At 43.9% G+C, this 27076-nt stretch overlaps 1 protein-coding gene across 1 annotated transcript in view; it reads right to left on the reverse strand.

Moving 5' to 3' along the window:
• Positions 1 to 8389: 8389 nt before the first annotated feature.
• The window catches only part of LOC143995984 (putative acyl-CoA dehydrogenase 6), a 179638-nt gene continuing 160951 nt past the window's right edge, over positions 8390 to 27076 (reverse strand). Inside the window, exons 9-11 of the mRNA XM_077490774.1 lie at positions 20662 to 20823; positions 17945 to 18095; positions 8390 to 10385 (exon numbers count right to left, since the gene is read on the reverse strand). Coding sequence (XP_077346900.1) covers positions 10292 to 10385; positions 17945 to 18095; positions 20662 to 20823 — 407 coding nt within the window. The 3' untranslated portion in view covers positions 8390 to 10291. The remainder of the gene's footprint in view (positions 10386 to 17944; positions 18096 to 20661; positions 20824 to 27076) is intronic.

The following is a 27076-nucleotide window of genomic DNA, read 5'->3' on the forward strand; positions in this document are numbered from 1 at the left end:
TTGGACCAGCTCCTGTGATAGACAGAACACTGGTCCAATGCCGGTGGCAGAGGTGGGACTGTGTGTCAGAGAGACGAGTGGAGAGGAGAGGACGGCTCAGTGAATTCCGGCGGCACTCATCCCCCTCCTTCCCTTCCGAGGTACACTGTCAGCGCATAACACGGACCCGCGATTTCACCCCTATTTTCAGGGGGAAAAAGGTGAGTGTTATACGCCGATAAATACGGTACTCTTTTAGTTGAGCTCACCGTTAAAGGGTCATGCTATCTTTGAAGAACATAAACTCTACTTACCTTGTCCCTTGCAGCTAGCATCCAAAGATGTGTGATGTGGCATCCCAGGGGGGAACAGCGGGGAAGGAGGGGGGCAGGGGGGAGGTGAAAGTGCCCCCTGCACTGCAATGAGGAATTGGCGGTTCTGATGGATTTGGGGATTTTGTTCTTCTTCCAGAACTGAGATATAGGCTTCTGCCAAGATGTAGGCTTCTGCTTAGAGCCAGAGGTTTGTTGCTTATGGAAAAAACTAATCTTGGATTCCAAAGATATCGCCAGTTTCTCTCCTTCATATTCTTTTTAGGGGTAAAAGAGTGCTTTTCCCAACACTCACCTTCTGGGTAAAGGCATCCAAGGATGGTCCAATCAAGTGGGCAGCCCCTCGATTTGCTTCCTCCAAAGAACTTCCACTGACCAACGGTTGAGCCATAGGATCCTTCTCATATGGACAGACATGGCGCCCAACCGTAAAATGTGCCGTATGGAATCTTTCAGGGCATCCATTGAGAAACACAAAGCTCTAGAAAAATCAACATCATTTTGGTCTAGTCAAAAAGGAAGTAAAAAAGACAGAAACCCTTTAAAAAAAGAGAAAAAAAAGGTGTCCCTTAGCCCGGTAAACTTTAAAAAAAAAAAAAAAAATTCTCAAACTTTTGTAGCCCTGAGTTCTTGTAAGAAGCCGGATGGTGCAGTATTTGTATTATTCTTGGAACAGAGCCGGCCATATTTTGTAGACAGAAGAAATAAGTGCGGCTTCAATGTCACCGGTAAGTACACCCCAGTGCCCACTACAGCAAAGCTTTCCACGGCAATAACTCTGATATAATGGTAACTGCCGTCCGGCTTGGCAGCCTAACGCCATGAACCCTATTTATTGTTACACATGTTATTTCCCTCTTTTATGAAGTGTAAATATACTGGGAGATTTAGACGGAGACAAAACCTCTTTTTTCATTATAATGGATTCTGGGGAGATTGCTATGCAGAGGTCCAAAGTTGCTGAACTGCGGAATCCAGAAAGTATTGTAGCAAAAATTGAACACTAACGGAACACAAGGCAACAAGAGTATGGTGGTTTTCTTTTAATTGATCTATAACTGTTGTGTTGTTGCTGGAAAGCTTAAAGCGGGAGTCCGCCGGGAATTCCGCCATTTTTTTTTTTTTAAAAGCCAGCTGCTACGAATACTGCAGCTGCTGACTTTTAAAATAGTGACACTTACCCGCCCAGCGCGCCCGCGATGTCGGCACCCGAAGCCGATCTCTCGATCGTCTCTCGGGTGCTGCCGCCGCCATCTTGGGTATGGGAATCAGGAAGTGGAGCCTTTCGACTTCATTTCCCGGTTCCCTATTGCGCATGCGCGAGTCGCGTTGCGCAATAAGGATGGTCCCCGCTGTCTCTGGGATCCGTGTGTTTCCCAGCAGGCAGCGGGGGACTTTCGGAAAGGGGCGTAGATTCTGCGGAAAGGGGCATACCTTCTGCAGAATCTACGCCGGAAGTGGGTGCAGATACCTGTACTGTACAGGTATCTGCACCCCCCCCCCCCTGAAAGGTGCCAATTGTGGCGCCGGAGGGGGGGAGGGTTCCAATGAGCGGAAGGTCCACTTTAGGGTGGACCTCCGCTTTAAGCCCTATACACACTATTAGATTTTCTGCTGATTTTTGTCTTCAGATTTACCAAAACCATGTAGTACAAGGGCCTGCCTGATTGCATACACATTGAAACTCCTAAGGTTTGACCTCATATTATATGGTTTTGGTAAATCTGATGGAAAAAATCAGCAGAAAAACTGATAATGTGTATGGGGCTTAAATCACATTCTGGCTTCTTTTGTTAGGGACCCCCGTAGAGAGATATCGAGCTGAATTCCTGGTAATCTCATGACTATTACAAAGCCAAGGCATGGTATTTAAAGCAGAACTCCAGCCTTGCACAGTTGTACCCAGGAACGTGCGGGGAGGTGAGTGGCTGGTGAGGGCACTGGCTAGTATCAGGGCCAGATACACAGGTTATATTCGCCGCAATTGCTAGAGCGAGAGCAATAATTCTAGCACTAGATCTCCTCTGATAAGCCCCATACACACTATCAGATTTTCTACTGATTTTTTTCCTTCAGATTTACCAAAACCATATAATATGAGGTCAAACCTTAGGAGTTTCAATTGGTTTGCAATCAAGCAGCCCCTTGCACTACATGGTTTTGGTAAATCTGAAGACAAAAATCCGCAGAAAAATCTGACAGTGTGTATGGGGCTTAATTCTAAACATGTAACCTGTAAATATTTTTAAAGGGTTGCCTATGGAGATGTTTAAGTAATGAAGTTTGGCACCATTCCACAACTGTGTGTGTGTGTGCAATTGTAAAGTGTGACATGTTAGGTATCTATTTACGCAGCGTAACATCATCTTTCACATTATGCAAAAAAATCGGGCTAACTTTGGTGTTTTTTTATTTTTTATTCATGAAACAGTCTCTTTCTAAAAAAAAAAAAAAAAAATGCGTTTGAAAAATTGCTGCACAAATACCGTGTAACATAAAAAGTTGCAACGACCACCATTTTATTCCATAGGGTCTCTGCTAAAACAATATATATAATGTTTGGGAGTAATTTTCTAGCAATAAAATGATGATTTTACATGTAGGAGAGAAGTGTCAGAATTGGCCTGGGTGGCAGGGGGTTAATTACCATAAGTAATATACAAATAACTATTATATAATGTTTTTAAGGTCATTTACTATATTTTCAAAAACTGTACTCAAGCAGGTGTCTTAACAGACAAATTACTGAAGTTTGAAGTTATAACTTCACAGTAAATAGATAAATAATAAATGATTATGTTATAACATATAGCATAATAATATATGATTTAGCTTGTACCTTTTCAGCAGCAGAAGATTCTCAGTCTCCTTCTTAAATGTGTGAGTAAAACATGGGATTGTGGATAAATCTTATACCCATAAACTCATGTTTTTTCCTTGTAGTTAAGAGGGCTGGGCTGGGCTAGACACATGCCCCCTTCTATGACACTGCAGTGAGAGGCGTGCCTCCACTCAGTGCCAGGACAAGGTCCTCCAGCACCCAGGGCAAAGATGCCAAACTGTGCCCCCCTTTCCCTTAGGGTTAGGGTCAGGGTGCCCCTTAACCCTGCAATAAACCATTGCGCCAGGGGCAGCCGTCCCTCCTGCCCACCCCTTATCCCGGCCCTGCCTCCACTGCAGCATTTTTATTGGACAGCTTGGTCCCATGGTACTTTACCATTGGTCCAGGGCTCCAAGCTGTCCATTGAGCTCAGTGTCTCTGACAAGAAGTGAGGAGAGGAGCTGTGAGCTCATCCTCTCAGTCTGCTGCAAACAGAGTGTGACAGCTTGTATGTAACCACTTCCGGACCAGCCCCCGGCAGGTTGGCTCGGCTGGGCAAATCGACGTTACCTTGCGTCACTTTTCCTTTTGGCCACCTGGGGTGCGCGCACCTGCATCATTTTCCCAGAGCCAATGCGAGAACTGGGATCTCTGTGTGTAAACGCACAAATCCGGTTCTTTCAGGGGAGAGGAGACAGATTGTGTGTTCGTACGAAGTATGAACACCGATCTCTCTCTCCTCCTTGTCAGTCCCATCCCCCCTACAGTTAGAACACACCTAGGGAACACAGTTAACCCCTTGATCGCCCCCTAGTGTTAACCCCTTTCCTGCCAGAGACATTTATACAGTAATCAGTGCATTTTTATAGCATATATATATATATATATATGTAGACGCTATAACTTTTGCGCAAACCAGTTAATATACACTTATTGCGATTTTTTTTTCTTTTTACCAAAAATATGTAGAAGAATACATATCGGCCTAAACTGTGGACATTTTTTTTTATTTATTTTTTTAAATGGGGATATTTATTATAGCAAAAAGTAAACAAAAAAAAAATCTGCAGAGGTGATCAAATACCACCAAAAGAAAGCTCTAACAAATAGAAGGGAAAAAAAGGACGTCCATTTTGTTTGGGTACAGTGTCGCCCGACCGCGCAATTGTCAGGTAGTACGCAGTGCCGTATCGCAAAAAATGGCCTGGTCATTGAGCAGCCAAATCTTCCGGGGCTGAAGTGGTTAAACTGGCTGCTCTGTTTTAAGCTTCTGACAGGCTGCACAAAGAGCCCCGATTCTCCGGAGCCACAGATGATCCATCCCTACTCTTGCATATGGGGTTCAGGTACAGTCCCATCTTGGCCTGCTAGCCATCTGGACCAATCCGGACAAAGTCCTCTGCGTTATTAGGAGTAAGCCCAGTATTGGGGGGAACTAAAGCCCAGGAAAGAAGTATTCACAGAGACACCTAGAGCCATCAATGACCAAAGAACTCTAGTTAAAAAGTGAGGCCTAGCTGAGCTGGGAGGAGTTGTGCGTGGGCGGGGATTCCTGCCAGTATCCATTCACCTAAAGGTGGCAGCATAGCCCAAATATTCAGGAACATGAAGTGCCCTGTGTCCTGTGATGTATGAATAGCAAATTGCTATTTCTACCCCTAAATAACATGCAGCAAAATGAATCTATTCTGTAATATTCCAAAAACGAAAATGCTTTGTGCCAAATTATTAGTTGTGAAAAAATGTCTGCACAGCGTGTAAGTGGAATGCCGCTGACGGTCTACAGTGCCCGTGACCGACAAATATTTACATTTTGTTGTCATAGAGATGTTTCTGTAATCAACTTCAGCTAAAAAAGGAATGTTTGCGTAGACAAGCCGTGTCTGTACTTTTGCATGGCAACAAGCAAACCATGAGATGATTCCCATAGGACACAATGGAGACTTCACAGGAACACAGCAGCTAGAACATGCTTGAAATTTGAACTGTTCCTCAGCTCTGTGATAAAAATAGGGAAATGCCGGGGATCTGTGGCTACTGCTGGTGCGTTACAGTCCTGGAGTCCTGAGTTCAATCTCCAGTGGGAACACCATCTGCATGGAGTTTGTTCTTCCTTTTCTGGCTCACAATTCCTTCCACAATGCAAAAATTTGCTGTTTATTTGCTTCTGACTACATAGGTGCCAATGTGTGAGCACACACCCATCTGCATGAGTGCGGGGAGGGCACGGTATAGGTTACTTCAGCAAGTTATAAGAGATCGGTTTAGGGCACTTGCACAATGTCTTTTTCATTGTGGCAGTGTTGCCAACTGTCAGTATTTTTACTGGTAGCCAATAAAATCCGGCCACTTTTCTCCTGCCAGTGAATGCTAGTGACAGGAAAAGATTGCTAGTTTAGAATATGGCGGTGACGCTCAGCTCAAAACTGCGCATGCCTGCTGCAGTGTGTTTTGATGGTGCCGGTTGGGGGGGCTGGCCTGATGAAGTTGCTGCCTGAGCACGTCGTGTGATGTCATAGTGCAAGGGAGCCGAGCGGAGCTGCCAGAGCCGCTTGTGTGGGTCTGCGGGAGTGGACTGAAGGGACCACCTGGCATGGAGAAAGACTGTCACTGTGACTCAGGAGGGGGCGTGTTGTGTGAGTGAGGTGTCATCATCACCTGTCCCCGAGCTACTTACTATATAGAAAATAAAAAAAGAAATATATTTGTTCCTTAATACCTTATGTTGACTTTACTGGTATTCCTTAATGATGGAAATATACTGGATAGCGAGATTAAGCTCAGCTAGATATTTACTGTCCTAAGATATGGGAGTAAAATTCGTCCACAATTTTTATCTAGTGTCCTAGCTATCTATATATTTATAACTTCAAATTAAAATCATTATTCTTCCTTATTGAAAAATAACTAGATCTCAAATATTGTATTTCCTATGTCTTGCAATGGGAAACATAAGACATTTTGTGATCTAGATTTTCTTATAAGTTTTTCTTTTTTTCTTTTTATTATTTATTTCTTATTTACCTTATTTTTTTCATATCCTATTGCATCACATGCTTTAGATATTTATATTTTCTCTCTTTATCAATTGGTCTTTTTATTTTATTTTTTTTCATTTTAGATTTTTGTGTGGCTAATTGAAATTAAAAAAAAAAAAAATATCTATTTAAAAAAAAAAAAAAAAATCTACCTTAACCACTTCAGCCCCGGAAGGATTTACCCCATTCCTGACCAGAGCACTTTTTGCGATTCGGCACTGCGTTGCTTTAACTGAAAATTGCGCGGTTGTGCAACGTTGCACTCAAACAAAATTGATGTCCTTTTTTCCCCACAAATAGAGCTTTCTTTTGGTGGTATTTGATCACCTCATAAGGTTTTTATTTTTTGTGTAGAATGCATTAAGGTGTAAAAACCTTTTGGGTTTACAACCCCTTTAAAACATCTTTGTGTAGGACCCTCCTAGATAGGATGCTAGAAAAGCTAGGTAGATTTAGTTAATTGGCCGCACTGGAGTAGTTTGTGATTACTTTGGGCTGTCCTGGGCTCCACTGGCTGCAAGTTTGATTGTTTCTCCCTGCCTTCTGGAGGAGTCTAGAATGAAGTGGGCTGAAAAGGAAAATATGCAACCTGAATATTTATATGTTGTCTCAGCCAATCCCTAGGAGGGGCAGCTGAGGCAGCTTGGGTCTTGTCCAGGATAGGTTCCCCACCTGAAGTGATGCTGCCCTTTTATGCAGCCCAGCTTAGATCCTACCTGTGCTCATCGAGGTCCCAGCTGTAAAAGAGCTGGGGGGGGGGGGCATTTTGCTAAGAACCTCTGAAGCAAGGCATTTCACTGAGGATCTGGTCTGGAGGATTCACTAGGGAAAGGTCTGTCTGATGTTGGAAGGAGGCATTCAAGTATCCAGAGACATTATGAGTACAGACCTGAGTGTAGGATCCTAGTGACTGTTGCTGCTGCCATCCGTTGTATATCAGTACAAGTGCTTGCCTGGCCAGGGATATCTCTGATGGTGTCTCAGTGCTGTCCACTTTCTGGGCCATTGCTAGGACTGCCCTGAGAAGTAGGGGCAAACTGAAGAATGTCCTTATATTACTGCTCAGCATTCTTGGAGTATTCCACAGCTTCCTATGCCCATGTTATTTAGCATTACATTTCAAAAAGGTAACCCTTAGACTGTTCATTAAGCCAGAAGAGTGATTATTGCCGTGTGCCTGGCTGCTGTCGCACTAATTGGGGAACGGAACCTGGAGCAAATCAGCGGGCTCTTTTGGGGGTACTTTCTAAAAATGTTCTTCACATCCAAGGACTGGTATGAAGAAGAATATTACATTTTTTGTTTCTGGGTTTAGTTTTTCTTTGACCCAGAGATACAGCAGGAAATAAGACAAAATATTTCCAAAGTGAAAAGCTGTCACAGGAACAGGTGCCTCCCTTGAAGGATGTTCCCTCATCTCTTGCTTTGGTGACAACTAACCAACAATGAGGATACTCTAGGTCTTCAGCAACCCCAGAACCTGAGTCAACACCTTGGTAAACACTGTGGGGGCCATGAAGAGGCTGAAAGAAAACAACAAACTGGGAGCGGCGATCCTTTACTGCAAATTGCAGAAACCATTGGTGAGGCCAGAAAAATCAGGATGTGTAGGTAGCCATCTTGGATATCCATAGACACCAGGAAGTACCGCTGATGAAGCAATCACCGACTGGATTGACTCCAATCCTGAGTGGCAGTACTTTCAGGAACTTGTTGAGCCCCTGAGTCTAGAATAGACCGGACATCTTTGTTTGGCTTAGCAGGACTATAAAAAATACTTTTATGGAGCCTTGACCTCCAGTGAACCTTACATCTGAACTATGTAATACTTATCAGGACGGCCCCCAGACACTCTCCCCTCTCAAACACCCCCACCCCCCCCTACTTTTTTTACATTTTTTTTCTTTCTTTACTCTTAATTCTGGATTTTCCTGGTGACTATCTGCCCCGAATGAGCCCCAAGCTATGGCAGGAGAGGGGCACTTAGCAACCACTTAGCTTACAATATTTTAATTGTTACTTTGTCATTTGGTTCTTTGTTGGGAAATTTCCCACGTTTTCAGTCTCTTGTGTTTAGATATTCAAATATAATGCTGAATGCATGTTATTCTTCAATTTTGGTCTACTTCTCCCTGCAGGGAGTGTGACTTGGTCTTGCTGTGATCCTACATGGTGTAAACTTAAAGCTTTTCAATAAAAAAATCTGAACAAGAAAAAAATGTTTTGAATACACTTTTAATGTTTTTTTTATAACCTTCTGACTATGCTGATATTGCATAAATTAATAACATAGATTAGTAAGAAGGTGAATTACCACAAAAAAATAATAAAATACTTTCACGTTCAAGTAACTGAATTTTAAGGCAAGATTTCTGTACATTTCATTCAACAACACTATTATAGTTGTTAACACAAATTTAGAGCAGGACATATGAATACAAAAAAATAAAATTTTCCTGGTTGCCCTCCTCTTCCATATATTTTCTCACTTGTATTTCGTGATTATATGTTTCATTAGGATGGTGGATTGGGAAGGTAAAAGCAGAATTCAAAGCTCTCCAGCCATTTTTGTTTCAGTTTTGGAAGGAATATGGAGGAATTAAAACCTCTGTTGGGCTTTTCTGGCCACTGTTTGATGATTTTTCCTTATTTCAAGTTCTAGTGACAGTGATCACCATTTCTGCACAACTGTCAGGTCAGCAGTCTTTCCCATGATTGCGATTCCTACTCAACCAGACTGAGAGACCATTTAAAGGCTCAGGAACCCTTTGCAGGTGTTATGGCTTAATTAGCTGATTAGAGTGGGACTCTTTGAGCCTAGAATATTGCACCTTTCACAATATTCTGAGATTGAGGATTTGGGGTTTTCATGAGCTATAAGCTATAATCATCACAATTATGACAAATCACGGCTTGAACTATCTTGCTTTGCATTTAATGAGTCTGTCTCATATATTAGTTTCAACTTTTAAATTGCATTAGTGAAATAAATTAAATTGTGCACGATATTCTAATTTTTCAAGCATCACCTGTAGTCCATTTGGGCTCCCTCACGATTGGGCTGCCAGGAAGATTACTACGCCTGCAGCGCTGACTTTTTGCACTTTTATCTGTATAAAGCCTGTGCAGCAGCCAATTAGACTTCAGGACTCACTAGAGGGATCGAGTGAGTAACTTTTATTCTTCAGACCCCAAGCCTGGATAGAGGAGGGGCAGCAAGGTGCAATACTTTGCTTGCCCATAACCTAGGGAGAAATTAGTGGCCATTCACAACTGGCAAAGCCATCCTATACCTCTAGCTGGAGATTCAAGAGTAGACAGGTACAATAGCATTTCTCTATGGAGTAGAACCTGTATTCAGCAGTTGGAACTTTTTGTCTTGCTGTGCCATTAAACCTATGGGAGGAAAACATTGTTGACAATACTAATTCCTAGCAGCCAGAAATATCATTGAGTCCTCAAATTTGCATTCAAGATCTACAGTTTTGGGCATCCAATGTTTTTTCCCCATTCCCCAGTCAAGTTTAATCCCCTAAATAAACCAAAAACAAAACAAACATCCCCTAGACTGGTTCTTGAGTCTACATGAAAGCTGCAAAAATGACTGTTGCCTGGCTGTGTGAACACAGTCCAACCAACCCCCATACGTGGAGGGAGGGGCTGCAAGGAATATATAGATCCCCAAAGTCAAACATCAGCATCCACAGGTAATACAACAGCTGTGATGGAGTCTTAAAATGAATGAATTATAGTATCTGCTCAGTTCAAAAAGTTGTTCCAGAAGTTGAGGATACTAAGAGGTGCAATAATGTAAATATGGCGCAAACGGCCCCTAAATACATAATAAATTGGCCCAGCAGTGATTTCACTGTTTAATGATAATAATAATGTTAAATGATAGTGTCCACAGTTAAATAATAAAAGTAATAACCAATTATGGACTACATTGAAGATGTATTTCCTGCAGAGGACATTGCCTAAAACAGTACAGTGTAGGCACTACAAGAATATGTCCAGGTGGGTTAGAATTTTGCAGCATCTACATTTAGAGTTTTGTTCTTTTTTTTTTATTATTTATTTTTTATTATTCCTGAAATTCTGCTTTGGATTCCAAAGTAGCCTCATTTTTTGCTGGGAAGGGTCCCCATATATTTGCAGATAATTGACAGCATGACTTCATCCGCTCCAGCGCCAATCGAGAGTAGACGGGAATCTCTGCAAAAAGAAAGGATGACGCTTAGCAATGAACACATGGGGCTGTTAGATTATAACTCTCTGGACAAAAAAAAAATCGAAACCACAGTCAGAAAAGGCAATTTCAGAATTATCTATACATAGCAGTAGGCCCATAGATTAAAGGGAAACGAGGGTCCGTTTACACTTCCACGTTGTGGTAATGCATGTAAGGTGTTGCCATTCATTTTGAATGGCGCTCCAACACACCTGCTTTGTAGCGTGCTGCAATACACAGTAATGAACTTCATCAGAGAAAAATAGTCATGTGTGATTTTAAGCAGGCTAGGATGCATTGGCAGCCTATTGATTATATATATATATATATATATATATATATATATATATATATATATATATATACACATACATATACACACATATACACACACACACATACATTATTTATATACACACACTACTGTGCAAAACTTTTAGGCAGTGGTGAAAAAATGCTGCAAATGAGAAATTCTTTCAGAAATAGAAGTTTATCTTCATCAATTAACAAAATGTAAAGGAAATGTACAGAAGAGTATTTATATATAATCAATATTTGATGTGATCACCCTTTGTCTTCAAAGCAGCATCAATTCTTCTACGTACACTTGCACATAGTTTTTGAAGGAAATCCTTCTGTCTCTTCATGTAATCCCAGACAGATTCCATGATGTTAAGATCAGGGCTCTGTGGTGGTCAAACTATCACTTCCATGACTCCTTGTTCTTCGTTGTCTATATCTACAGTTTTCACCATTGCCTGCTTCTTTGTGCTTCTTCAAAAGATCTTGAACAGCACATCTTGAAACCTCAGTCTGCTTTGAAACCTTTGCCTGGGAGAAACCTTGTTGATTCGCTATAACTACCTTGTGTGTTGTTGCTGTGTTCAGTCTTGCTATGGTGCATGACCTGTGACATGAAACGGTCTTCCACAACCTCACCTTAGTAGCAGAGTTTGGCTGTTCCTCACCCAGTTTTAATCCTCCTACACAGCTGTTTCTGTTTCAGTTATTGACTGTGTTTCGACCTACGTATGAAATCGATGATCATTCACACCTGTTTGGTACAATCGGTTAATCACACATCTGACTCTAATCCTGCAAAATCCCTGACTTTGTGCAAGTGTACAAATTAGTGGTACAAAGTTAACCTATGTTTTATGGAATAGTTTTGTGAATGGTACTAATTAGCCACAAATGTTTAGATTAATATGTGTATCCTTCCACCTTGTGACTTCCATTCAGTGAATAAGCTCGTTGTTGAGTGGAATGCATTAGCAGGTGAAGGTTCAGGTAGACTGTGTCTGCACTAAATGGATTAACCACTTACGGACCACCCCCTGTTGGCTGTTTGAAGGAGGATATCGTTGTTATGGCAGAAGCTAGCTGCCATAACCCCGGTATCCCCTTCTTCAGCGGGCAGTCCGCTACAAGATAAAAGTCGTCCCTGTGGCGAATTCGCCGCGAGATCACTTTTAATCAGTGGCAGGAGAGGGTTCCCCTCCCGCCGCAATCCGGTGCCCTCCGCCGCTTACCGGAGCCAGCGGCAGCGGCGGAGGGCAATGGCGTCTTGTCACTTGCTGTGCATGGAGACGAGCGAGGGGCGGAAGCGACACCAAAACTTCACTTCTGCCCACAGCTCTTAAAGGGGCATTTTTTTTTAAATTTCTTTTTTAAATGACAATTTTTTAAATTAATTATTAATTTATTGCATTTTAGTGTAATTATGAGATCTGAGGTCTTTCTATATGAGACCCCGGATCTCTTATTTAAGAGGTCTTGTCATGCTTTTATCTATTACAAGGGATGTTTACATTCCTTGTAATAGGAATAAAAGTGACAATTAAAAAAAAAAAAACTGTAAAACTAAAAACTAAAAGGTAAAATAAGAAAAAAAAAAGTTAAACGCGCCCTGTCCCGCCGAGCTCGCATACAGAAGCGAACGTATACGTGAGTAGCTCCCGCATATGAAAACGGTGTTCAAACCACACATGTGAGGTATTGCCCCGATTGGTAGAGCGAGAGCAATAATTCTAGCCCTAGATCTCCTCTGTATCTCAAAACATGCAAGCTGTAGAATTTTTTAAACGTCGTCTATGGAAATTTTGTAAGGGTAAACGTTTGTTGCCATTCCACGAGCGGGTGCAATTTTGAAGCGTGACATGTTGGGTATCAATTTACTTGGTGTAACATTATCTTTCACAATATAAAAAAAAATTGGGCTAACCTTACTGTTGTCTTTTTTTATTAATTTAAAAAGGTGTATTTTTTCCAAAAAAAGTGCGCTTGTAAGACCACTGCGCAAATACGGTGTGACAGAAAGTGTTGCAACAACTGACAATTTATTCTCTAGGGTGTTAGGGAAAAAATGTATAATGTTTGGGGGTACTAAGTAATTTTCTAGCAAAAAAAAAAAAATGTTTTTAACTTGTAAACAACAAATCTCAGAAAGAGGCTCGGTCCTTAAGTGGTTAATAAATGTGTAAAAATGGCTCTTATATTGGAGTGCAGCTTCTTTCCTTTGATCAGCTTGAAGCACAAGGTGGACTGTTAGAACAGACGGCCCCCACAGTGCTAGGAATGTGGCAGCAAGAGATATGCAGCAGAGCGCTGGATTATTTCATTTTAACCTGGTCATATGACTGTGATGTCATTGCTTCTGTCAAACCATTCCACTTTAATATCTTCTAGGAAGCTGTAGTATCACCTGCCTGTCTATTGGGCCTCCTACTATTTTTTTCATATATTTATAAATGATATTGGGTCTGGGATTAAAAGTAAAATTTCTGTCTTTGCAGATGACACCAAACTATGCAGTGGAATAACGTCCTTACAGGATGTCTCCAATTTACAACCCGACCTCAATGCTCTGCTTAATTGGGCAACTTTGTGGAAGATGAGATTTAATGTAGATAAATGTAAAGTTATGCACTTGGGGACTGAGAATATTCATGCATCATACATACTATGGGGAGTACAACTGAGGGAATCCATAGTGGAGAAGCATCTGGGGGTTTTTGGTAGATCATAGGCTTAAAGTGGTTGTAAACCCTTACAAACCACTTTGACCTACAGGTAAGCCTAGATTAAACCCATCAGGGTTTACTTCCTCTTTAATATTAGTATGAAATTCCAAGCTGTGGTTTCCAAAGAGAAAAAATCCTTTGTATGAGGTATGGACTTCAGAGAGAGAGATATCATTTTCACCCCTGTACAAATCATTAGTAAGACCTCATCTGGAATATGCAGTTCAGTTTTGGGCACCAGTTCTCAAAAAGGATATCAGGGAACTGGAGAAAGTGCAGAGAAGGGCAACCAAACTAATAAGAGGTATGGAGGAGCTCAGCTATGAGGAAAGATTAGAGGAACTGAATTTATTTCCTCTTGAGAAGAGGCAATTAAGAGGGGATATGATCAACATGTGCAAATATATAAGTGGTCCATATAGTGATCTTGGTGTTGAGTTCTTCACTTTAAGGTCATCACAGAGGACAAGAGGGCACTCTACGCCTATAGGAAAAGAGATTTCAACTCCAAATATGGAAAGGTTTCTGCACAGTAAGAGCTGTGAACATATCGAATAGACTTCCTCCAGAGGTGGTTCTGGCCGGCTCAGTAAAAAAGGCCTGGATTCTTTACTAAATGTACACAATATAACTGGGTACTGACATTAATAGCTAAACTTGATCCTGGGAATATCAGATTGCCTCCAAAGGAATCAGGAAGGATTTTTTTCCCCTGATGCAGCAAATTATTGGTTCATGCTTTGCTGTTTTTTTTTTTTTTGCCTCGTCTGGAACAACTGTGGGTATAGGTTTGTGTATAGGGCATTGTATGATTCCCCCCCCCCCCTTTTATTGGTTGAACTTGATGGACTTGTGTCTTTTTTTCAACCTGACTAACCATGTAACTGTCTGTGTAGGGTCAAGTGAATCACTATACTGTCATTACAAAATAACAAATCCATTGTCAGGTAAAAGAGTAACAAATGACTAAATACGCATTTAACTGTATATTTAGTAATTTGCCTGAAATTTCTACTTCAAACCTCGGAAAAAAGAAGGAACTCAAATTAACTTTTCAATTTCAGCAAATAAAATAAACGAGAAATTGCTCCACATTGTCAGTAAGATGTGACTAAATCCGCATTCACCGGAAAGTGAACCCACTCCATGGCTGCAATGTTAGTTTTACTCTGAAGTTGTGAAAGAAATGAGAAATAAAATAGAATAGAACGTACAGGAAAGAGGAAAATAAAAACATTCAATATCTAGAATTTAGTAAGCTCTAAAAATAACGTTTTCTTTGATGCAACTTTTTATTCCATAATTGCTGGAAACTGTGAATATTATGTCACGGCGAGCTGCTAGAAGTTCCGTATTCCTTCTAAGCACTAAAAATAAGTAAGTACAATTCCAGCCATTTCTAGTTATGTATATTTATATGACTCTTTCTCCCTCTTCTCTGCGTGAGCAAAGGGAATTACAAAACGGAAATAAATCTGTAGAGCAACACTAGCAAGTACCGCCAGGCACCGTCTATATGAAGAATGTGAAATATATCAAGTCCTGAATATTTTGCATCGTATAATATGTTAGTATGCGAAGCTCCAGACCAGATAGCAAAGAATACAAGGAGTGATTGCACAATTAGCAACAAGAGGGGAAAATATTTGTTTAACCCCTTCCTGCCCCCTCCCAACAGCTATTTAAAGCAGACCTTCACCCTCTTCCACACGTTCCTTCCATTCCACCCCTCCTCCTATCCTGCAGTAGTACTGCATTGTTTTTTTTTTTTTGGGCAAAAATGTCCAGCACCGCCTCCCCAGGCACGTCCTTCGCCTTAGGCGAATGACACACACACTGCCCGCTGTGTCTCCCGGAATATGCATGTCACATATCCTAGGAGGCATGACTTTTCATTCAAGGAAAGGAGGAAGGGTTGGAAGAGTCGGTGGCCTCTTCATGATGTCAGAGAGAACATGGTGGCGTGGGACAAAGAGGTGGCAGGGCATGGGAGAATCTCAGCGGGACAACGATGGATCCACTGGATGGTAGAGGTGTGCATTTTCACTGGTCTCACGATTCAATTATGATTATCGGTCAACGATTCAATACGAATTGATTCCGTGATGCATCACGATTACTGATGATGATTTCCATCAAAAAAAATTCAAACATTTAGAAGAACTCAATTGTTTAAATGTTATCTGCTTAACAAAAAAAAAAAAAAAAACACTCCCTGCATATAGCGGGACAAGGACATGGAAGAGTCCAGCATATGAGGGAGGGGTAGGAACTGAAGGATGGAAGAATCCATGAATAAGAAAGGAAGGATGGAAGAGTCTGTGGATGGAGGAATCCATGGATAGGGAATGGAAAGCCAGAGGAGTCTGGAGATAGGAACTGAAGGATGGAAAAGTCTGGGGATGGAGATGGAGGAATCCATGGATAGGAACAGAGAGATGGAAAAGTCTGGGGATGGAGATGGAGGAATCCATGGATAGGAACAGAGAGATGGAAAAGTCTGGGGATGGAGGGATCCATGGATAGGAACAGAATAATGGAAGAGGCTGGGAATGGAGATGGAGGAATTCATGGATAGGAACAGAAAGATGGAAGAGGCTGGGAATGAAGATGGAGGAATTCATGGATAGGAACAGAAAGATGTAAGAGGCTGGGAATGGAGATGGAAGAATCCATGGATAGGAACAGAAATATGGAAGAGTTTAAAGATAAAAATGTGGTGGTGAGGGGGGGACTGAAGGATGGAAGAATCAATGGGAGGATGTTAAGATGGTCATCACGGAGTCCTGCAGGTGAGGAAAATCAGAGGTAGAGGATGTGCTGTGTACATGGCAGAGTTTGGGTGGTTATGGTCTCCTCCTGGAGTCCAGGGTTGGGGATGTCATTGTGCATTCTCTATAAACATATTTCATTAAAGTGTAATTCCACTTCCGGTTTAAGGAGTACTGACCCCCTTACATGCCACAACTGGCATGTCATTTGGGTGGGTACCTAGTTTTGACAGGTACCCAGCACCCACTTCCACTTGGGCTGCCTAGGCGGCCCCTCCCTCCCTGCAATCTTCTGGGATCACAGATCACAGAAGATTGCCCAGCCATTCAGGACAGCGTAGTGAGACATGTGCACCCAGCTGTGAAGCTACAAGCCGGATGCCCACAGTAGTATTGCCAGCGCCATGGACAGACGGGGAAAAGAAGGGAGGGTTTGGGCAGCCTCTTCACTGCACCGTGGGACAGGTGAGTGTATTTTTATTTAAAGTCAGAAGATACACTTTTTCTAGCTGTTGACTTTTAATAAACAAAAAATTGACTGGAACTCCGCTTTGAATTAAAAATAATCTCACTCGCTTAAAAAGGGCACTAATCCGGTGCACTACAGGGTACAGGCATTCACACACACACTGCTGGTGGGAGGTCAGGAGGGATTACAATCCACAGCTGACAAACAGCCCTGTGAAGTTCCCTGTACTGTCTCTGTGCTGACAGTTCCCTGGCTTTCCTGTTGCACCTTCCAGCACAGTAGGAGTTAACACAGAGGAATGTGCAAACGGGGATGCCGGGGAACTGTCAGCATGGAGCATGTACAAGGTGTAAGTAGAGTACAAACACATTTGTACTCTACTTACTGCTGGTAAAATACCTTTGTCTTAATAAATCCTGAGTTACAATCCATTAAGTGCCCCGCTGTATGTGATTTTTAAAAAATATGGAGCTTTATACCACATTTCTCAGTGTGTGTACAGTGTACACGCCGCTTATGTGACTGCCCGGCCCGCCCTCTCTCCTGTTTTTTTTTTTAGATCCCCAAGCTTCTCTTTTAATATTTAATCTACAAGCAGAGTAAGGTTGATTGAAGGGAGCCACTTCAATGCTCCAGACCAGCCTCTTTCTACAGTTCAGGATAACAGCAAACAGTCGGCAAAGCATTGCACCTGCGATCAGTGGATTATGGGTGCAGTCTCAGGCTCCTGCAAACTCTTCCTCTGCCCGTACCTATGCATGGGCTGTCCGTTAGAAAGCTGGAGTAACATTCAATGAAATACAACCATGCTGATTGCCATTCTTGTAGCCCATTAAGAATTACAAGTCCATCTGCTGCGGGGGCAGACAGGACTTGTAGCTCATACATTCACAGATCCCTTTGAATCTAAATGAGGCTGCATGGGCGGAGGGTGGGAGGGGAGTAATTTGAAACCTAAATAGGGGTGTAACCTGGTACAAACTGGGAACTTAAGCTCCTTGAGGGCAGGGACTGATGTGAATGTATATGTAAAGCGCTGCGTAAATTGATGGTGCTATGCAAGTACCTAAAATAAACTTTAAGCTGGCCTTAGACCAGTAAAATTACATTTTAAAATTGTTATTTTTTGGATCACTGCACAGATCTGGAAGAAATACACGTCACACACCAAGATTCAAGAAGAATACACATGAGGAATGTATTTAGACAATATTAGCTTATCTCAAAGTTCAGCTTTAAACACAGACAAGACAAAGAAGACTTGGTAACATCAGACTTACCTATAAAACCTGCTTACAGACACCTCATTGGTGAAGCCCATCCCCCCCCAGAACTGGAGGCAGCTGTCACTTAGCTCTCTTGCTAGGCGTCCAGCCTTTAGCTTGGCCATAGATGCCAATTTGGTGACATCATTCCCGTCGATATACAATGCTGAGGGCAAACAAACAGCAAGTTAGATGAGAAGATTAATCATAATTCACATAACCTACCCTCTTCCCAGGATGGCAAAAAGTGCAATAAATCGTTTGCTCATTTAAGTGCCAAACATCTCATCTCATCTCATCAATCAATGAGTCAATTAATCATCAAACATCAAATCATCTATATTTTTAGTCTAGTGGATGCCATACTCCCCGCACACCCCAATTCCTTAAAAACTCCAGACAACAAAATGCAATGAATAAAGTGTGCTCATTCAACTCTTGAGTCCTACACATCTCATCAATCTTTCAATCAATCATCATTCTCCACTTTTCTTCGAGTGGACCCCAAACTCCTGCATCCTCTAATTCCTTAAAATTTAACTCCAGAATTTTTTTATTTTTTTTATAGGGTGGGGAAGAGCAAGAATCTCTTTCAGGTTTTCATGGCTTCCTGTGTCCTGGATGGGAAGATACAGTGTATACGCTCACTAAAGCAGGCCAAAGACGGATCAAAATTCGGCTGGTTCAGCATGGACAGGCCACATTTCAATCAGTATGTAGCTAGCCCTGTTCGACAGAAGTTGACTGTTATGCCCTGTACACACAAATGTTTTTTCTGTCTGAATAAACTCTGAAGGTTCCTCCAACAGAATTCCAACAGAATTCCGCTCAAGCTGTCTTGCATACACACGATCACACCAAAGTTAGACCGTCAAGAACGTGGTGACGTACAACACGTACAATGGGACTAGAAAACGGAAGTTCAATAGCCAGTAGCCAATAGCTTCCGTCTCATACTTCAGAGCATGCGTCGTTTTTGGTACGTTGGAAGAGTATATAGACGAGCGGTTTTCCCGATAGGAATTGGTTCCGTCGGAAAAATTTAGAACATGTTCTCTTTCTAGGTCCGTACAAATTTTAAATGTAAAAAGTCCGATGGGGCATACACATGGTCAGAATATATGATGAAGATCTCCCGTCTGACTTTTTCTGTTGGAAATCCCGCTCGTGTGTACATGGCATTAGATTGATTTCTGCTGAACAAAAACTTTTCTCGATCAGTGGCTGCAGCCAAATGGCTACAGCTGCTGATAAGTGTTTGCTGACAGCGCCGGGTCCTGCTGTCAGAATACAATGCCCCTGCAGGGGGGATCCCTCCTTCCACCTACATTTTGTCCATAGACTTTGTCAAAGCATCAACAAAGTCTACAGACAAAACGCGCCATAAAGTAAAGTCAGACGCTGATACCAGAACCAGAAGTGCCCATTCCGACATCTTGAGTTTTGGAAATCTACATTAAATTTTCTATGTGAGCAGTTTTATGGTAAATAAAGCATTTTTATGGGAATTTCAGCACTATGAGCTTATTTTATCCTTCTATATCCAACATATTGGGAGATAAGGGGACCAGAGGAGTGACATCTAAGAAGATTATCAGATGCAATATCACCCAACCCTGTGTCTTAGCCCCTGTACACACGGTCGGAGATTCCGACAACCAAATCCGTCGTATTTTGTCCGAAACTGTTGCATACACATGGTCGGATAAAGTTGTCGGAAAATCCAACGTGATGACGTTATTTCGTTACGACGGAACTACGCTTACGCTAGTAGCCAATAGCTTTGGTGTAGGAATTTGATCTGAGCATGCGTGGCACTTTGTCCGATCGGAATTCTCTACACATGATCGGAGTATGTCCGATCGGAGCATTTTGTCGGAAAATTTTACCAACAAGTTGGAAAACTTGGTCCGTTGGATACCCCAACGGAAACAGTCCGATGGAGACCACACACAGTCAGAATATCCGACAAATATCCGGGCTTAGAGTTGAGTTTGTAAGGTATTTTGTGCATATGGGGGTGGTGCACGGTGGCATGTATTGATGGATTCACAGTTTTGCACTTTATGGAGCATGGTTTTATTAAGTATACCTTAGTTGTGGTAATATTACATTATTTACCATTTTTCCTTTTGAGTGATACTGAGAAGAAGAGGATTCTGGGACCGAGGATGTGGATTTAGAGTGGATTGATATGCATTTTAAAGTGGATGTTTGATAAAGATTTTCGTGTAAGATGTGGAAACATTGAAGTGTGGAGGTGGTGGTGTTGTATAACGTTATTGGACCCCTTCTGGTATATGTGGGTCAGAAAATCCGGTAAGAGTCTGGGGGAGTGAATGGCAGGAAAACACTCACCTTTGACAGTTAACTTGTTCCTGAAGCACTGGACAGTTAGCTTTAAAGCGGAAGCTTCGCTTGTTTGTCCCCCCCCCCCCCCTCCGGTGCCACATTTAGCAACTTTTCCGGGGGGGGGGGGGGGGGGAACGGGTACCTGTTTTTGACAGGTAACATTCCCCACTTGCAGGAGACCTGGCTGTGGGGAGATCCCCTGGAAGTTCAGCCCCCCTCCTCCTTCCTCCGCTGCCGGGCCACTTAGAAAGCACTGCGAGGCTTCCTGGCCGGTTTCCCTTTACGCGGCAGCCCCCGTGAGCCGATCGGAGAATCAGCTGCAGTGCCGACATCATGGTACCCCTGAATCTGAACATAACTGCTGTGAAACTGAAACTCACCAACTGTGCGGTGCAGCAGAGATCGGAGAAGCTCCACCTCAGTGACCAACTCGGCCAACCTGTAATGGACAATTTGGTTGTTGAGCAGGGGCTGGCTGAAGATCTTCCTCTGGCTGGTGTAGTCAATCGTTTCTTGGATGATGTTTTCCATGGTTGTGAGAACTGATAATGGACAGAAAACATGAATTGTTACAAAATAAATACAAAAATGACTTTCCACATGCTTCATCATTACAGGGTCAGTCTACCCAAATAGATTATTTAATTTCTGACAAATGCTGTTCTGAGCTTCTGGGTCTGGAAACCTGCTGTGCCCATTACGAGGGGCACCCACCATCCCCTTGCTGAGTTCCTGGGTCTGCACCCCTGCTATGACTATTATAAGGGGCTGATAATACTAAATGATGTGGCGCTTTGCTTTCACTTGGCTGGCTACAGTGTGGAATATATATCGGAAGCACTTTATAGGAATTGAGTTGAGTAGTACACTTTTAAATCTTTGTTTTGTGATAGATTTACACATTATTACTTTTTGTTAAACAGATCATTTAGTATTTAGACACATTGTATTTATATCTTTACTGAAATCCACACTGTAGCCAGGCAAATGAAAGCAAAGTGTCATATCATTTAGTATAATCAATCTTTTACATACATGTTATTATATTATTATATACGATTTCCCCACCCTATTAGATTGTAAGCTCTTCTGAGCAGGGCCCTCTTAATCCTCTTGTATTTTATTGTATTGTAACTGTATTGTCTCCTTTTATGTTTTAAAGTGCTGCGTAAATTGTTGGCAGGATATAAATCCTGAATAATAATAATAATAATAATATATAGCACCAACAATTTACGCAGCACTTTACAATGTAGAGGGGGGACAACACAATTACAGTACAGTTCAATACAGAAGGTACCGGAGGGCCCGGCCCGTAGAGCTTACATTCCAAAGGGAGGGGGTGGTGGTACAAAAGGTAATAGATGCGGGGAATGATTTGATGGGGGGTGGCTCGGGGACAGTTAGGTGGGTGTGAGATAGGCTTCCCTGAATAAATGAGTTTTCAGGGATCTCCTAAAGATGGACAGGTTAGGAGCTGATCGGATATACCGGGGCAGGGAGTTACAGAGGATGGGAGAGGCTCTGGAGAAGTCCTGAAGGTGAGCATGAGAGGAGGTAACAAGGGAGCTAGAGAGTAGGAGGTCCTGGGAGGAGCGGAGGGGACAATTTGGGCGATATCTGCAGATGAGGTTGGTGATGTAGATGGGGGCGATGTTGTGGATGGCTTTGTATGTTATGGTTGGCATTTTGAATTTTACACAGTGGGATAGGGGAAACCAGTGAAGGGATTGGCAGAGAGGAGCAGCAGCCACAGATCGGTTAGTGAGGTGTATTAGTCGAGAAGAAGCATTCATAATAGACTGAGTGGAGGATAGCCTACGTAAGGGTAGGCCATTAAGGAGAGAGTTGCAGTAGTCAAGGAGTGAATAAGTTTGTGACATGTGACATCACATGGGGGTTGATTTACTAAAGGCAAATCCACTTTGCACTACAAGTGCACTTGGAAGTGCAGTCACTGTAGATCCAAGGGGGACATGCAAGGAAAATAAAAAACAGCATTTTAGCTTGCACATGATTGGATGGTAAAATCAGCAGAGCTTCCCCTCATTTCAGATCTCCCCCTCAGATCTACAGCGACTGCACTTCCAGTGCACTTGTAGTGCAAAGTGGATTTGCCTTAAAGCGGAGGTCCAGCTGAAAATAAAATTAAAAAGCACTGTAGCTGCTGACTTTTAATAAGCGCACTTCCCTGTTCAGGGCGCCCGCAATGTGGGCCACCCGAGGCCGATTCGTCCATCGGATCGGGTCCCGGCACCGCCATTCAAACTAAGGGAAACAGGCAGTGGAGCCTTGAAGCTTCACTGCCCGTTTCCTACTGCGCATGCGCGAGTAGCGCAGCACTTTGTGAATGGCTGGTTGTGATTTGGGACACACACAGTTCCTAGAGCACAGCCCACCCCGTTCTCCAGAAGACAACACGAGGAGGAGAAGAATGAAGATCACCGCGGAGTAGGAAGTGGCAGATTAGGACGATCTGCCTAGCAACAGCCATTTCTGCTAAGTAAAAAAAAAAATAATTCTGATTTTTAGGAGCATTTTTATGTAATTTTTTAGGGTGGACCTTTAAGTAAATCAACCCCATTGTTTTAATGTGAACGGCTTCAAAAAATCCTCATTTACGTTTCCCTTTACTCACAAGTGGTAGCACATAGGAACTAGTGCTACCCCTATAAGGGCCGCTTATATTGCCTGGTTCTTCCTCAAAAGTAAAGAGGCTGCCAGTCCCCACAAGCAACATTCTATGCAGTTTATCGCTGATAAACAGTTTAGGGCAGTGATAGCGAACCTTGGCACCCCAGATGTTTTGGAACTACATTTCCCATGTTACTCCACTACATTGTTGAATGCATGAGCATTATGGGAAATATTAGTTCCAAAACATCTGGGGTGCCAAGGTTCGCCATCACTGGTCTAGGGGATGCCTTTTTTTTTTTTCAAATAGGATTTTATAAAAAAAAAAAAATTCAGGAATGAATTGCATATACATACTGTAACCGTGTTTACAGAATGGGAGATCATAGTCTCCTAAAATAATAAGCATATATTATAAAAGAAACTTAACATATATTAGATTTATATATACAAGAACTCAAAAATCTAAGTATCCCCCATCTTCTTTCTACAGTAATCTAAATTCCTGCTTCTTATCACCTTATGTGACAAAGCACCTCTGCTTCATTCCCTATACTTTAACTTAAACAACAAATCTAAATAGAGGATAAGAGGAAATAAAAAGGGGGGGGGGGGGAAATTTTAAAGGGGAGAAATAAATAAATAAATAGGGGAACGATTCCAAAAATGGCGCTTAGTATGGCATCTGATGTCGCTTTGATCGCATATCCATCATATCTCTTAACTCAGACTCATATCCGTGTTTCACAGCCCTAAGAGGGAACTACCCTCTTCTGAATTAATAAAAAATTCCAAGAGGTCCATGTCTTTTTATGCATCTCCTGCCTATCAGCTGCTGTCAATATCAGGTCCTCCATCTTTCTAATATCTTCCACCTTCCTCAGCCATAATGCTGTGGTCGGTGGATTCTGCTGTTTCCACATCAAAAGGTATACAGCAGGGATATGCAATTAGCGGACCTCCAGCTGTTGCAGAACTTCAAGTCCCATGAGGAATAGCAAGACTGACAGCCCCAAGTATGACACCCAGAAGCAGAGGCATGATGGGACTTGTAGTTTTGCAACAGCTGGAGGTCCGCTAATTGCAGATCCCTGGTATACAGGATTTAGCTGCGTTTAGTAAAAAAAAAAAAAAAATGTGGGGGGTATACAACCGCTTTAAGTGGCCACTGTAGGAATTTTCATTTTGCACATATCCAAAAGCGCAGTGGGGGGTATCACAAGTGTGGGTGGAGTGTACTCGTGTACCTTCAGTTCTGGGGTCATTTTGTACGTCTGACATATGCAACACTGCAATAACATTTATTTTTTCATTATTTCCCATTGTCCGGAGCAAAAGGAAAAGCTTTTGTAAGTAAAGGTCTGAACTTTGTAAAAAAAATAAAAATGATTTGTTGTACAGATTGTCCCGGAAGATAATAGTGGACTGACTTTCATCACCGTCTCTGCTTGTATCAATAAACACGTCAGGAAAATGAGAAATTCACTAATCTGAATGTGTGGAAGTTTTTCTAACATTTGCAGAGAGGCTTAGGCCGCGTACACACGGGCGGACTGTTCGCCCAACCTTGTCCGCTGAACAGTGTTTGGGCGGACAGTCCGCTCGTGTGTGGGCTTTCAGCGGACAGTTTCAGCGGACAGTTGGACAGACAAAGTCTTTCGGAAATTCCGAAAAACTGTACGCTGAAACCGTGTTTGAGCGAACAGTCCGCCCGTGTGTGGGCCTGTCCGCTGTACTTTCGAAATGAGCGGACTGTTCCCGCTCGGAAAGTCCGCCCATTTCGAGCGCGTGTACAGGTAGGCGGTGCCCGCGAGGGAGACGTCGCGGGCTCCGCCGCATGGAATGGGCTTAAAGGGGAACCCCAACGCCGAAAAAAATCGGCGTGGGGGTTCCCCCCAAGTCCACACCAGACCCTTGTCCGAGCACGCTACCCGGCCGGCCAGGAAAGGGGGGCGAGCGAGCGCGCCCCCCCTCCTGAGCCGTACCAGGCCGCGTGCCCTCAACATGGGGGGGTGCCTTGGGGAAGGGGGGGCCGCGCGGCCCCCCCACCCCAAAGCACCTTGTCCCCATGTTGATGAGGACAAGGGCCTCTTCCCGACAACCCTGGCCGTTGGTTGTCGGGGTCTGCGGGCGGGGGGCTTATCGGAATCCGGGAGCCCCCTTTAAGAAGGGGGCCCCCGGATACCGGCCCCCCACCCTATGTGAATGAGTATGGGGTACAATGTACCCCTACCCATTCACCTGTGGAATAAAGTACAAAAAAAAACACAACACATGGAAAAAGTATTTTATTGCACAGCTCCGGGGGTCTTCCGTCTTCGGGGGTCTTCTCGCCGGACTCCTCCGCTATGTGTGTGTAGCTCTTTTACTAGCGGAGGAGCCCGGCTTTCTTCCTCCCCGCCGCCGGCCTCTTCTCCTGACTTCGGGGGTCTTGTCCCCCTCTTCGGTTCTTCTGCCGGGCCACCGCGCCTGGTCCGGTGGCCCGGTCTTCTGTCGCCGTCTTCCGTTCTTCTGTCGCCGCCTTCGGTTCTTCTGCCGGGCCACCGCGCCTTCTTGTAGCTCTTTTACAGGCGGTGGCCCGGTCTTCTGTCGCCGCTGTCGTCGCCGCCGCCGCCGCCTTCCGTTCTTGTTCTTCTTGTTCTTCTTCTTCTCCTGGAGATGTTGACTCGACGAGCTCTCCGGCCGGAATGCCAGAGCCGCGCTGTGCGGTCACTTATATAGTGACAATGGGGCGGTGTCACATGGTATATGTCACATGGGTTGGTCACATGGGTTGATGTCACATGGGGACTATGACATCGTAAGGGGGCGGGGTCACCATGTGACCAACCCATGTGACATATACCATGTGACACCGCCCCATTGTCACTATATAAGTGACCGCACAGCGCGGCTCTGGCATTCCGGCCGGAGAGATCGTCGAGTCAACATCTCCAGGAGAAGAACAAGAAGAAGAACAAGAAGAACAAGAACGGAAGGCGGCGGCGGCGGCGGCGGCGACGACAGCGGCGACAGAAGACCGGGCCACCGCCTGTAAAAGAGCTACAAGAAGGCGCGGTGGCCCGGCAGAAGAACCGAAGGCGGCGACAGAAGAACGGAAGACGGCGACAGAAGACCGGGCCACCGGACCAGGCGCGGTGGCCCGGCAGAAGAACCGAAGAGGGGGACAAGACCCCCGAAGTCGGGAGAAGAGGCCGGCGGCGGGGAGGAAGAAAGCCGGACTCCTCCGCTAGTAAAAGAGCTACACACACATAGCGGAGGAGTCCGGCGAGAAGACCCCCGAAGACGGAAGACCCCCGGAGCTGTGCAATAAAATATTTTTTCCCTGTGTTGTGTTTTTTTTTGTACTTTATTTCACAGGTGAATGGGTAGGGGTACATTGTACCCCATACTCATTCACATAGGGTGGGGGGCCGGTATCCGGGGGCCCCCTTCTTAAAGGGGGCTCCCGGATTCCGATAAGCCCCCCGCCCGCAGACCCCGACAACCAACGGCCAGGGTTGTCGGGAAGAGGCCCTTGTCCTCATCAACATGGGGACAAGGTGCTTTGGGGTTGGGGGGCCGCGCGGCCCCCCCTTCCCCAAGGCACCCCCCCATGTTGAGGGCACGCGGCCTGGTACGGCTCAGGAGGGGGGGCGCGCTCGCTCGCCCCCCTTTCCTGGCCGGCCGGGTAGCGTGCTCGGACAAGGGTCTGGTGTGGACTTGGGGGGAACCCCCACGCCGATTTTTTTCGGCGTTGGGGTTCCCCTTTAAGCCCATTCCAGGCAGCGGAGCCCGCGACGTCTCCTTCGCGGGCCCCGCCTACCTGTACACGCGCTCGAAATGGGCGGATTTGCCTCCTCCTTACGTGGGCGAGTCCGTTCATTTCAAAAGTTGAGCGAACTGTTTGCCCAACCTTGTTCGTCAAACAGTCCGCTCGTGTGTGGGCAAGTCCGCTCATGCAAATTTTGAGCGGACTGTTTGCCGAAACTGTTTGACGAACAAGGTTGGGCGAACAGTCCGCCCGTGTGTACGCGGCCTTACAGTACAAGGGTAATGTACTGCATATCTGATGAACAGAAGTGTCTCAATACCTGGTGCTATACTATCGTTGGCCATTATATTAGGTACACCCGTCTATAGCAGTGCCCATAGTCAGCGAGAATAATGGAAGTATGCCAT

This window comes from Lithobates pipiens, unplaced genomic scaffold (assembly GCF_037356315.1).
Source record: "Lithobates pipiens isolate NorthernLeopardFrog02 unplaced genomic scaffold, aLitPip1_a1.2 Scaffold_19, whole genome shotgun sequence".
Classification (NCBI taxonomy): domain Eukaryota; kingdom Metazoa; phylum Chordata; class Amphibia; order Anura; family Ranidae; genus Lithobates; species Lithobates pipiens.